Source organism: Lepidochelys kempii, chromosome 1, assembly GCF_965140285.1.
Source record: "Lepidochelys kempii isolate rLepKem1 chromosome 1, rLepKem1.hap1, whole genome shotgun sequence".
In the NCBI taxonomy this organism is placed as follows: Eukaryota; Metazoa; Chordata; order Testudines; family Cheloniidae; genus Lepidochelys; species Lepidochelys kempii.
In genome coordinates this window covers 200674718-200688560 of record NC_136380.1, presented here as the reverse complement: position 1 = coordinate 200688560, position 13843 = coordinate 200674718, and the positions used below count along the sequence as shown (strand labels likewise).

At 46.1% G+C, this 13843-nt stretch overlaps 1 protein-coding gene across 1 annotated transcript in view; it reads left to right on the top strand.

The window, feature by feature from the left end:
- The window catches only part of CCDC80 (coiled-coil domain containing 80), a 32654-nt gene that overhangs the window by 12348 nt on the left and 6463 nt on the right, over positions 1–13843 (top strand). Inside the window, exons 4-7 of the mRNA XM_073308314.2 lie at positions 1664–1800; positions 2823–2971; positions 8882–8985; positions 13026–13106. Coding sequence (XP_073164415.1) covers positions 1664–1800; positions 2823–2971; positions 8882–8985; positions 13026–13106 — 471 coding nt within the window. The remainder of the gene's footprint in view (positions 1–1663; positions 1801–2822; positions 2972–8881; positions 8986–13025; positions 13107–13843) is intronic.

Here is a 13843-nt window from a genome sequence, read left to right as displayed (position 1 = left end):
GCAATTGAGGATAGCAATATATACATCTTGGGGCTGTTGGGAGGGGCAGAGTGCTCTGAGATCCTCAGGTGGCAGGTGCTATAGAAAAACATAGCATAGTTATTATTGTACTCTTTCACAGTTTATTGTGCCCCACATTTCCTTTAATGTCATTTTTGTGTGTTTTTTCATTTTCATTTATTTATTTCTCTGTTGCTAGAGGTTAATTTGATTCCTGTGCTGTGAGATTTAATATATCTTATTGTTCCTGTTTCCACCTGTATTCTTAGGGAATTGCATAACAGATAGTAGGGGGTACAGTATGATCTCACCCTCTGTTGCATGTACCTTTTAATATCTCTTTTTGATATTACAAACACTTTGGATTATGCACCTTTTTCTTTCGGTGGCCTGTTGTGGTAATAGCCACTTTAAAGATGACAGCTGAGCCAGAGTTAATCCCATTTAACAGGTGCTTCATGTGCGATTGTGGCTTCCTTTATGGAAACAAACAAAAACTATACAAAACACTGTGTAGTGAAGCGTTTTAGATCATTGCTGCAGGACTATAGAACAACACTATTGACACTGTAGCTGAGATGGAGATGATGATGACATTGCTATTTCAAACCTTTTTTAAGTCACCTGGCTATACCTTTATAATGGACTGAAATTTCTTATGGTCGCTTCTTAAAAGCAATTTTTTTATTTATTTTTTTGGTGTATATCTGAAAGCGTCTGCAGGATTAGTTTGGTCATTTTGGTTATTCAGATGTAGGAAAACAAAAATAATGTTTTCACTTGTTAAAAATCTTTTCAGATGTTCAAGATTTTAGTAAGTTTAGTTTTACTTTGGGGGGGGTTGCACGTGGATAACTCAAAGATGCTTTCTTTTCAAAATGAAGATACTGTCTGTGTTTTAGCAAGCCTTTTTGAATGTCTTCTGTGATCACAGTAGAGTTGAGTGTATTTACATAATCAGGCTTGACATGCAGACCTTTCTCTTTCAATTGTTGAGTGCTGGCATGGAGAAGTGTGTGTAGGTGATCAATAGGTGGCACTCAATAGTAAATCAGTACCCCAACATGGCACTAAAGGGCTAGACCTGCTGCCTTTCGGATGAAACAAAACAGCAATCCTGGTCATTTGTGGTCATTAAAGATCCCATGTCAATTTTTGCAAGAATAGGGATGTTAACTCAGGAATCCTAGCCAAAATCCAACTGTGCTAATAGTATTTTAAAGTTTTAAATTCTCTGTGCTGTTTTATTTGGATATGTTGTTTTTCATAGAATGTTGCGGTGCACTGTTAAATAATCACTACATACCATTCCAGAAGTGACTGCATTTCCGTAGTTGTGAAATATCTGTGGAGAGCTTTGAGTTCCTTCAGGATAAATTACACGTGGCCTAGATTTTCAAAAGTGACTAGCAATGTTGGATGTCCAGCTCAAGATACCTTTTAGGGTCCTGTTTTCAGAAGGTGGGGACTGAAAATTAGTCCCCTTTACGGTGCCGTAAATTGGGAAGCCAAAATCACTTCCCTTTTGAAAACCATGGCCAGTTATGACTAGAGAGAGGGAGAGTGGGTGATGTTTGGGCCCCTTTTGTGCGACTTATGTGATGAAACTGATGACAGTTTGCTCTGTGATTCCATGTTTATCAGCAGTTTATTTGCTTTTAAGATAATGAGAAACCCATGAAGGTGGTAGAGGATGATGACCTTGTGGACCAGCACCTCATCAATGAGCTGAGGAAAGAATACGGGATGACCTACAATGACTTCTTCATGGTGCTGACGGATATTGACATGAGGGTCAAGGTGGGGAGTTGAGCTTTTTGAACAAAAAGGCATTGAAAAGCAGAAATATGCTGTGGACTGGTATGAGATGCATGAGAGAGGCTGGTTTGGGGCCTTGCCATTATTTGGAGCAGGGGTGGCCAACCTGAGCCTGAGAAGGAGCCAGAATTTACCAATGTACATTGCCAAAGAGCCACAGTAATACATCAGCAGCCCTGCATCAGCTCCCGCCCTCCAGCTCCTCCCACCTGCCGCAATCAGCTGTTTTGCATGCACAGGAAGCTCTGTGAAGGAGGGAGAGGAGTGAGGGCGTGGCAGGCTTGGGGGAAGGGGTAGGGGCCTTGAGGGAAGGGGTGGAGTGGGGGCAGAGCAGGGGAGCAGTGAGCACCCCCAGCACATTGGAAAGTTAGCATCTGTAGCTCCAGCCCCAGAGTCAGCGCCTATGCAAGGAGCTGCATATTAACCTCTGAAGAGCCGCATGCAGCTTCGGAGCCACAGGTTGGCCACCCCTGACTTGGAGGGTCAGAAGGGTTTCATCACCTAGAAGGTGGACAGCAAGGGAGATTGACAGCGAATGGGAAGGGTGGAGGGCACAGTCCATCTTTTCAAGATGGGGGAACTCCAGTGGGAGGTCTGGGTGTGTGCTGAGATGGTGCTCTGGCAACTCACCACAAGCATAAAACTACCTCTGTCAGAGGAGCTGAATGCAGCACGTGGTGTCCTGAAATGCAGCCTGGGGCTGCCATGTGATATAGTGACACAACACGCTGATGCTGCATCGTATATGAATGATGTTCTCGGGCATAGCATGATACTGCAAGATAACCTGATTCTAATGAGCTGTGTGCAGTATCTTGACACACAAGTTTGTCCTACAAGGCAAACATTTAAAGCTGGAATCCTAGGAATAATCCAGTTCCTCACAACAGACTCTGTGAAATCAGGGACAGTTTCCACCCTCTCTGTTTCTTCTTGCAGTGGCATGTTATGTGCTTAAGGGCTTTATCTGTAATTCAGCCTATTCTTTACCTTTTATTTTATAGCAATATTATGAAGTGCCCATTGCAATGAAGTCTATATTTGATTTGGTTGACACCTTCCAGTCACGAATCAAAGATATGGAAAAGCAGAAGAGGGAAGGTATTGTCTGCAAAGATGACAAGAAACAGTCCCTGGAAAACTTCTTATCCAGGTATTACTTTCAGCACTGACCTGTTTCTAGCTGCTAGTGATAATTCATCATATTTAAAATATCTGGCATATTTTATTTTTAAGGAAAGGTGGTTGTTTTTTTAAATAGATTTTGCAATATTTATCATTTCCAGCAAGATAATGAGATTTAACCACAGTTAGCTCTGCTGCAGCTACAGCATACTCTTGCGGAGAGCAGAACCCTGGAAATGGGGGCTCCTGGGTTCTGTTTCCACAGGCTTGCTGCACAATCTTGGCCAACACACTTCACTTTTCTGTGTCCGTTTCCAAAGATAAGGGTAATCTTCTACACAGGGGCAAGGGAGGATTAATTAGCTCATGTGTATGCAATGCTTTGAACCTGTTCAGCTCTAGAATAGCATTGCAATGTTTCTGTACTTTGGTCACTGGATGCCACAATCTCGTTATTTCAGCTGCAACTCCTTCTGTGCAGTTCAGATCACTGACTCCATTCTCCCCCACGTCCTTCTTATCATGTCTGAAATAAAACAGCCAGTGTGAAAGAGCTGCTAGTGCATCCTGGAAAACATCTGAAAAAACCTGCTTAGAGAGACGTCTTTGCTCACGTAGTCTGTATATTCTGTATTACTCTTCTCCCCACAAGGCAACACCCCTGGATGCAAAATGTGCCTGGACTTTGGAGAAAGTCAGATCTGAAGTTAAATATTGCAGCTCTGGCCCATCTCCATCACTGGGTGATGTGCACAAAAATAAGATCTCTTGTTGTTCAGGAGTTCACCTACTGCTGCTGCATATTCCTCCCCCTACTATCAAAATCCTCAGTTTGTACTCTTATGTCTGATTGCTATGAAAATGACTCAGAGGACACTGAGGATTGTGACTCCAAGGGGGGAATAAGCAGCCGGAAGAGGTGAATGCATAAGTCATTGGTTCTTCAGCATTTTCATTTCTGAGGGCCACTTCCTCAGAGAGAGAGCGTGCGCGAGAAAACATCTTTACCATATCCACCACATCTCCTAACTCCCCCATTTCCCTCCTGCTTGGCTCTCAGAATGACTCATTCTACACCACCAAGAAGAACCGCACTTTGGGAACAGCTGTCCTAGGCAATAAAGAGCCTGTATACTAGCAGAGAAGGAAGCCACAAAATTGTGTTTCCCTACAAATAGCCCTAGTAATAAAAAAAAAACCAGGGGAAGAGAAAGGCAGAAATAGAGGATCTATAAACAGAACTGTCTCCAAAGACGATGTTTTTGTTTTCTAGGAAGTGGGCATCAATGGGTCTTTAAAAGGTAGATAGATCATGCCAGTCACTGAATCTGGCCTGGCCCTCAGCAGGGCTCATTTTGTTTTGTCATAAACTACCTCTCCCTGTGAATGAAACTGCCGGAACTGAGTCACCCCCTGCTGTCGCTCATCAGGGAAGTCAGTTAAACTATGTAAATATCATTCTTAATTTGTGTGAATGGCATGGAAGGAAACCACTAGTGAGAGCTGGCTTTGGGAACCCTTGAAACCCACAGATGTTTGGGGGGAGTCTCCATTTGGGACGGGGGGGCGGGGGAGTCCCAGTTTAACACAGGATATTTGACTATGCTGCTGTCTGAGCTCACTGACCGGACTGAAACCATTGACCTCCCTTGCAGACTAATGCAGAGGATGGAGGGGTGGTTGTAGGGAAAAGAGGTTGAAGGTTTGGATACAAAGCTGTCTGGAGGCTCCCAGATTCCAAATGCAAGGCCTGCTGCTTATCAGAAATAAGTCCCTGGTGAAAGGGTATGTGGGTGCCAATCCCTGACTAACTGTGGCAAGCACTGTATTGTCAATTATCTTCATCCTTGCACAGCTGAAGGCTCACGGTACAGGTTCCTTGGTAAAGTCCATCCCCAAACATCTACACTGATGATGACAGCATAGGCTGAGTGAGTGATTCATTCCAGCAGAGCCAGAGGGTTGGGCTGAGTGAGGCCGGTACTTGGATGGAAGACCAAGGGAAAGGGGGACTCAGTGTATCAGGCACAGGTTTGTGCATCAGAACTGAGGCTACTCTTCTGTCTCCTGTAGAACTTCTCCCTCCGGCCTTGCTCCAGTTCTGCCCCCACTGGTTTTTATGAATTAACTTTGTGAATGTTTTTCTTAAATACACAACTCCTGCAAAAGGCTCTCATCATTGATGAGCCAAATTCCAGCCTGATTTACACCTTGGTCCATGTGGCTGCATGGGTAGGTGTCATGGCAGACTCTAATCCAAAATTTCCATTCTAAGCCCCTACTTATAGCTAGGATGGGGCTTTTCCCATGTTAAAATTTTGAAAATATCACAAAGGAGATTTTTGGATTTTTTTGTTTTTTTAAAAGGGTGACGTGATTTTTGCCCTTCTTTCACTCCGCCCACACACTCCCACATAGTCTTCCCTCCTGCCAGCAGGGTGCTCTTCAGGGCTTAAGGCTCCCTCCCGGGAATCTCTCTTTTCAGTCTTACGGGAATGAAGAAGTCAGGCCATTGATTGCCAAACCACCAGACCAGCTGGTTAGGAGCTGCCCTCGGTTTCTTCACCATGCTCCATGGGGAAATGGATCCAAAGCCCATTAAAGGCAGTGGAAAGACTACAGCGGACTTCAGTGTGTGGCCCTGGGTGGGGAAGCAGGGCCATTACCTCATCAGCAGACCAGCTAGTCAGAAGCTGGCTGGCATCTCTTTGCTATGCAGTATGGCTGAGGAACTCAGCCATTGTCTCATCAGCTGGCATCAATAGCCTAAAAAACAATGTAACTTGTTTTTTTACTTAAAATAAAAAAACCACAACAGCAACTCCCTGCCCCCACAAAAGTCCTGGCTTTTTTCCCAGAAGGCCTTGCTGTGACACAAGCACAAGGCCTACTTAGAGTTCATAGAGTTCATAGATATTTAGGTCAGAAGGGACCATTATGATCATCTAGTCTGACCTCCTGCACAATGCAGGCCACAGAATTTCACCCACCACTGCTACAAAAAAAACCTCACACCTATATCTGTGCTAAACCTCCCCAGAAAATTACCATGCGGGTAAACCTTTCTTTTTGGATTCAGCCCAAAAATTTCAAAAAGACCATCAGCTGGTTCATAGTTACCTGTGAATGGTGACACTGACAGGTTTTGAAGCTTTGGGATGTCTTATAGGCGTGTATCAAAGTGCTCAAAGTAAATACTGTTGTTATAGCAGCATCTGCCTCCCTTTAAAAGAGCATTTCCTGGTACAAAAATAGCCCTGCAGTTTTGTGAATTCTTTTAAACCGAATTAGTTTTGGATGGGGAGGTACCTTTACGGAGAAAAGTGTTGTTTTAAAATACTAAATAACCTTTCATTTAGGTTTTTGAGACTGGTTACAAATTTTTCCCCATCACCACCCTTCTTGGATAGCGCAATGCCAGGTGATCCTCACTAATTCATATACAAACTGTATGACTGCAACCAGTTGGAGCTCTTCTAGCAGCATAGCACAACTTGAAAAGTAACACGTACTGTGAGAAATTCTATGGTGATTTTTCTATCCCAGTCTGCAATACAATTCCCAATTCCAATAGCCATTATATCACCTAGAGATGGCAATGTGTAAAGATCTTGAGATTTGGAGGGTCACGTTGGCTGAGCATCCAAAATTCAGATGCTTAGTCAAGATGTTTGGACATGCAAAATTGAGATCAGGCTTTATCCTCTTCCAGTCCTGGACAGAACTGGGAAGAACATAGGTATGACAATTAGAGATGAAACTGAACAAAACTCCTAAATCCAGCATCCCCAAATATTGTGAGAGTTCAGATTTGGATCTGGACCCCCAAGTTACATCTGGCCTATACTCCTCTGCTGCAGAGGTTCCCAAATGCTGGTCTGTGGAACACTTGATTCTAGTCCACAGGGAGCTGGCTAGTCACACGGTGCTGGCTCCTCCTTGTTCCAACTGCTAAAACGAAGCCAAGAGTACACTCAATACTTTTCTCTCTTAGGTACTTATATGGCTCCCATTACCCTACTATCTGAGCATCTCACAGTCTTTATCACATTTACTGTCACAACACCCCTCTGAGGTAGGGCAGTGCTATTACCCACAATATACAGGATGAAGAACTGAGGCAGAGAGAGACAAAGAGACACTAAAATGACTTATCCCAAGGTTACACAGGAAAGCCAGGGTGGAGCAGGGACCTGAACCCAGGTCTCCTAAGTCAGCACGCTAAATCACTAGACCATCCTTCCTCTCATCCTCCTTTTCCATGGAAGAAATTGCTCTAGTTGTCACAGGGACATTGTACTTACAAATGGGAGTGGGAGGTGGTGTGTACATTCATGAATGTTGGGAGGAGGTGATCATGGCAAGCAGGAGGGGAGGAGATAAGCCTTCTATTAAGATGTGGGCTACACTATGAAATTAATGGAGAATCCCAGCTGTAAATGGGATGAACCAAAGTCCTAGATCTGAACACCACCTGAACTTTGAGACAACTCAGGTCCGGATACAAACTTTGCAGCTCAGGCTCCATCTCTAATTTGAATACAAATAATGAATGAAAACATTGACCAAACATTTGGGAACCTTCATAAATATATGTCTTGAATTTGGTTCTAGGTTCAAATCTAAATTGGAAAAGGGAGTGTGGGGGAAGAGTTTGGGTTTATTTCTAAGCTGCTTTGCCCATCCCGTTTCTCATTCTTCGTCTCTCGCCTTCTCTTCCTGCTTCCTGTAGCACAGTGATATGCAGACCTCAGCGTTCACGAGTCAAATTAGCAATTAACATTACCCAAAAGAGCCACAGTAGTGTGAATGATGGGGGAAATATTTAGTTTTTATATATTATTCTCACAACAAATACGTTAATAACTTAGTGCATGTTGATAGCTTAATAACATAGTAAAAGCATCTTGATTGGCTAATAACATAGACTGGTTAATAATTAAATCTCACAGTGTTTTAATATTATATGCTGCAAAAAGTTGCAGGAGACACATTAAAGAGCAGCCTGCGGTTAAAAGCCGCAGTCTGAGTATCGGTGCTGTAGCACATCTCCTCTAAGCTCTCAAAGTCTACATCTGCTTTGCAGCCTGGTGGTGTAATTTCCAACTCGGGTAGACGTACACACGCTAGTTTTAATCAAGCTAGTGCGCTAAAAATAGCCATGTAGCTGTGGCAGTGTGATGGGCTAGCCACCCAAGTAAGTACCTAGGGTCTCAGATAGGATTGTAGTCAGGGCAACTAGCCCAGGCTGCTGCCAGTGCCACTGCTATTTTTAGCACACTAGCTTACCAAACCCATCTCCAGCTGCAGTATAGACATACCCCCAAAGCCTGTTTTTCTATAGTTCTATAGCCCCCCCTAAGCAAGTTAGGGGAGCACATTCAGCATCTAAGTTCACACTAACAAACCTTTTAAAAATGCTTCCCCACTAGAGATGGGTGGGAATTTTCCTTCAAAATGCAATTTCTCCAAAAATCAAAATTTTCCTTCAGAAAGTTTTGAATTTGCTGACATTTTCAATTTTCCATCAGGAAAAAAAAAAGAAATGAAACATTGTTTCAGGTAAGATCAGTTCGTTTTGTGGAATGGAATAGGAACATTTCGTTTCATGTCAGTTGGACATTAAACTACTTACGGTGCTGTAATGCTTCACTGGAATTGCCGTTTGGAAGCTTCAGGGCTCCAGTCTCTCCTGTGGGCCAGGCTCCTGGGTCAGACTACATCTTCCATGATGCACTGTGGTTCCCTAAGGAGCAAGCTGCACTGTGCATCATGTGAGTCACAGTAGCGGCCAATGGGCCCCCTTGGCTTCTCTGTAAAGCACTTTGAAGGCTATGAAATACCATATCTACACTGACCCCTCAATTCAAAACAATGCTCAGGGCGCTTGAGGCAGCACAGAACAATGCTTCTCTGTTGTCTTCTCATCTCTTTCCAGGTTCCGGTGGAGGAGGAGGCTGCTGGTGATCTCTGCTCCCAGTGACGAGGACTGGGCCTATTCCCAGCAGCTTTCTGCCCTCAGTGGACAGGCCTGTAATTTTGGTAAGTCCGATTGTATTATGCTCTTGCTCCCCAGACCACATCCTTCCGGAGTGCCATTTGGGGATGGATTCCTTCACTCAAATCTAAACCCAGACAGCCTGAGAAGGTCTGTCCAGCTGAAAACTTAACCGAACCCACCCAGCTAGGGATGGAAGAAGACAAACCTCGGACATGCACCGTAGTAGCCGCTGCCACCCAAGCATACCATGGGGGATGCTGATACCTCCTCTGAAATCCCTCATTTAGGTTAGGGAAGAGTTAAAGCCCCTTCAGACTCTCTCTCTGATGGGCATTTTTAGCAATAGAACAGCCCTGGGCTTGTCCATCTTGTTGTTGTCACAGCTCTGCAAATTAGTGGTATAAGCAAGTTGTGCTTATAGGAACCAATCATCAGCCCAATACAGAACCAGGGTGGGCAGCAAGGAGATGCATGAAAGGATGGAGAGAGCTATGTTCTTCTTTCCTTCCTCATCCCAACTATGCAAAGCATCTTCATGGAGGCCACTTCAGCCACTTAGCACGAAGAGCCTTCAGGGCGCCTATAGCCCTTACTGGAAAGGAAGAGCTAAAGAATCCATGCAGTGGGGGCTCACTCAGCTCTGCCTATTCCCTGCCTTCCCCTAACAGCCGTGTAAATGGAGCAAGTACACCACTGCCCAGCTTTCTGGTGCATAGCCTCCTCCACGCATCATAGCTCCACACTGTCTGGAGTCTTCTGTGCATCTGTAGTGGCAGGGGCTAGATTTTCCCCTGTTGAGCAGCAATGTAGTGGAATGCCTTCTGTAGCAGAAGTCTCCAACTGTTTCAGTGAATGTCAGTGGTGCCTGAATAAACAGGGATCCACACAATCTCACTTACAGAGTCACTCTCTTAATCACAGTCTCACTGTCATACACACCCTCAGCCGCTTCCACTTCCCTTGATACCAAATTAGTGAGTGATATGGAGCTTTGTCACATACTTTCTGAAGATCTGCATACAGCCACTATTCACTTAACTCTCTTCCCTTTGTTGGGGATATCCTTAAGGGATTCCAGCAAGTTAATAAGGCATAACCCTCCTTTTTTCCTCATGCCATGGTTGAATATCCTTAATCAAGTTGTGCATTTCCAAGCGTCCTGCCTCCGAGTCACTAAAATAGTAGCTTCTAAGACTTTTCCCAGTATAGAAAGAGGTGCCTCACTAACTGGGACCCTGGTGCGTCTCTATGATCTTTTCTCAAAGACAACATTCCAATCCTCTGTCTAAAAAAGAAAAAGTGGATGCCTGATTTAATCTGATCCCCATAGTAATTTCCCACTTGAGGGCTACAGGTTATGTTACCTCCAAACAGTTTGCCACTGTACATCTCATGAATAAGTGCATTATTCTCTGCATGCTGACTTTTTCATGCATTTGGTGGGGTTCTCTCTTCATTTCTTTCAACTAATTTAAAATAAAGCTCTCACTACTCTTTGGATCTCCTGAGATTTTTTGCAAACTAAGGTAACAAAATCTCATGCATCAAGGCATGAAGGGTGGGATTCACAAATATATTTAGGGTCCTAACTCCCCTTGATTTCAATGAAAGATAGGGATCTAAAATGCCTTTGTGAATCTCATCCCAACAACTACTCCATGGGTCAGGAAGGAATTTTCATCCCCATGGGCAGGATTGCACAATTGGTCAGGAGTAATTAGGAGGGGTGATTTTCCCTTCTTTGAAGCTTCTATTGCCAAAGGCAGGATACCACACTAAGATGGACTAATGGTCTGATCCAGCATGGCCGGACACTCCCCTAGAGGGCTATGAGATTAGATGGACCAGTGGGCTGATCTGGTGTGGCAGGGGGTGGGATACTGGACTCATGGTCTGATACAGTAACATAGTTTTGCTTTGCACCCAGTGGTGGTCACTGACCATTCTTCCAGTATTAGGAGATCATCATGCCTCTTCTAAGGCTGCTTGATAAGTTACCAGACCCTACAGCTTCTCCACTTGAGATTCTGCACCCTGCCTCTCACAACCTAAGTTCCCTGTAAGCTGCAATGCCATGCAGCAGCCTATTTAGCACTGCACAGGTGCTCAGGGAACCTGCCCATTCAGGACCTGCCGCAGTGCCCCTCTCCCAGCCCCACTCAGTCCCAGACCTGCTGCGGCCAGGGAAGGGGTGCCTATCCCCTGGCCCCAGCCCTGGAGCTGCCACAGCAGGGAGAGGCACCCTTCCCCCCAGCCCAGGTGCTGCTTCGGGGAGAGAGAGCTGGGAGGGAGTCCTCTCTCCTCACCATAGCCCCGGAGCATCCTCCTCTATTCCAAATCCCTCATCATTGGCCCCACCCCAGAACCCGCACCCCCAGCTGGAGCCCTTATCCCCCCGACACCCCAACCCTCTGCTCCACCCCCTCATCCCCAGTCCCACCACAGAGCCCGGCCCCAGCCCTGAGCCTCTCATCCCTGGCCCCTCCCCAGAGCCCATCCCCCCCCCCCCCGCACATATCCCAACCCTCTGCCCCACCCCAGAGCCCACATCCCCAGCCAGAGCCCTCACACCCCTGAACCCCAACCCTCTGCTCCAGCCCTGAGCCCCTCATCCCTGGTCCCACCCCAGAGCCCGCACCCCCAGCCAGAGCCTTAACACCCCTGCACACCAACCCTCTGCTGCAGCCCTGAGCCCCCTCCCACACTCCAAACCTCTCTGCCCCACCCCCACCACATGAATTTTGTTATGTGTACCAATATGAAGGTGATGTGTCACATATCACCTCCATATTGGTGCACATAGCAAAATTCATTCCACACGTGTGGGAAAAATTAGAGGGAACACTGTTCACAATCCATGCATTTAAAGCCAAGGGGCAGAGCATATGTTCCCTAATTTGGGGAAATGATGAGCAATTTATCAATGTAAGCAGTAAATTGCATCTGCCCAGCTTACCTGCCTTAACATGAATGCCCTGGCAGCTTTGTGCCAGGGTGAGCTAAGGTTCTAATATTTGTCTTTATTTATATTTACTTTGTTCACTTTTTTTTTTTAATGCCTTAGAGCAAAATCCTGCAGATCTTAGTTGATGGCAGTTTTGACTGAATAAAGACTGCAGGATTTTCTCAGGGAGCCATGGTGGAGGCCAAAACACCATATGAGCTGCTCTTCTCATGGGTGGTGGAACTAATACAAGATCACCAACTCACCTGTTGTTTAGACCCCATAAAAGACACTCTGAGTCAAACAATAAACACAAGTACTGAGATATTATGTAAACCTCACCAGAGATGGGCAGGAGATATTTTGCACTCTAGTTTATGCAAGTGTAAGAACATTAGCAGAACATTTAGGGGGCAACTTAAAAGGCTGGGCTTGGGACAAGAGGGCCCCTTCGTTCAGCCTCTGAAGAATCCATCCATGCACACACCAGGACACTCCATGACCCGCTACTGCAGCAGCATCCACCTGCCCGGTGTCCCTCTTGGTGCACCTCACCCGCGCCACTTCCTTTCCCCACACAATGGGAGGTGGGTTTGGAGGTGAGGGAAGTTATGCCCATGGAGTTGGCCTCTGCAATTCCCCAGTGTGCCTGTCCCCTGTGATTGCCCTCCCACGCAGCAGAACCACATTGGAGGCTGCTGGGTCTCGAAAGCTCATGCTCAAATAAATTGGTTAGTCTCTAAGGTGCCACAAGTACTCCTTTTCTTTTTGCAAATACAGACTAACACGGCTGTTACTCTGAAACATGCTCTCACAATATAAGTTTCACGCTGCCTGTATGGATTAGCTTATCCCCAAATTCCAACCCCTGATTAAGCCCACCAGGCCATAGAATTATTTCAGGGAAATTCTACAGCCTGTGTTACGCAGGAGGTCAGACTAGCTGATCAGAATGGTTGCTTCTGTCGCTGGCTCACGTACAGCACTCCTATTGAAATCAGTGTCAGTCCCTGCACAGAAGACTTGTGGGATTGGACCCCAACAAGCAAGCATGGATCTGGACAGTTAAAATAACATCTGTCCATGACTGAGTGGAAATTTCTGGTGTCACCCAAAGCACCTCTCGTTCCTTTGCAGGTCTGCGCCACATAACTATCCTCAAGCTGCTAGGACTCGGGGAAGAGATCGGTGGTGTCTTAGAATTGTATCCCATCAATGGTGAGAAATGGTTTCCCAGTCTTTAATGACTGCTCATGAAGGGCACATACACAGCACTGTGTGTTTCTAAGGGGCAGCTGGGAACTTTGCTTGAAAGGGTGGTAAGAGGGACAGATATGACTAGAATTAAAGCGGACCCCTTCCCCAAGCCCTCTCCCCCGAGCGACATGGCTAGGTTGGGGAGAATGGAGCGGGCTGGGGAGGGTCGTTCCACTTCCTGCTGCTGGCGCCAGGCCCCCCGCTAATCCCCCGGGCTGCTCTGGGCCTGTGGCCCCCCCACAAGCAGATCCCACAACTCCTGCCTCCGCAGCCCCGCAGGCCTTGAGCGCAGCCCAGACCCTCTGCGGGGAGGGGTCAGGTGCTCGGGCTGCATAGGGCACCATAATTGGTAGGGACGGGGCAAGGTGCAGCATGTCTTTAGCTCCCACTGAAGTCAAAATAGAGTGGGTCAAATGCACGCTTCTCCTCGCCCCCTCCCCCGCCAAAGGGGTGTCCATATCCTTATCTTCTATAGGGTTTAAGGGGAAGCTAATAAAGCACAGTCACAGCTACTGCTCATGTGCAGGCCTCTGACTTCACTCAAGGTTCCTTTCATCATCAATTCCTTGCTTCCTTCAGTGCCACAAGGCCCACACAGGGTTAGCCTTGCACCAGAGATCCACAGCACATGTTGGAGGCAGGGAGCTTTTCAGCTACGTAACCCTATTAAGTACATCCATCAAAGGAGAGGTGAGAAC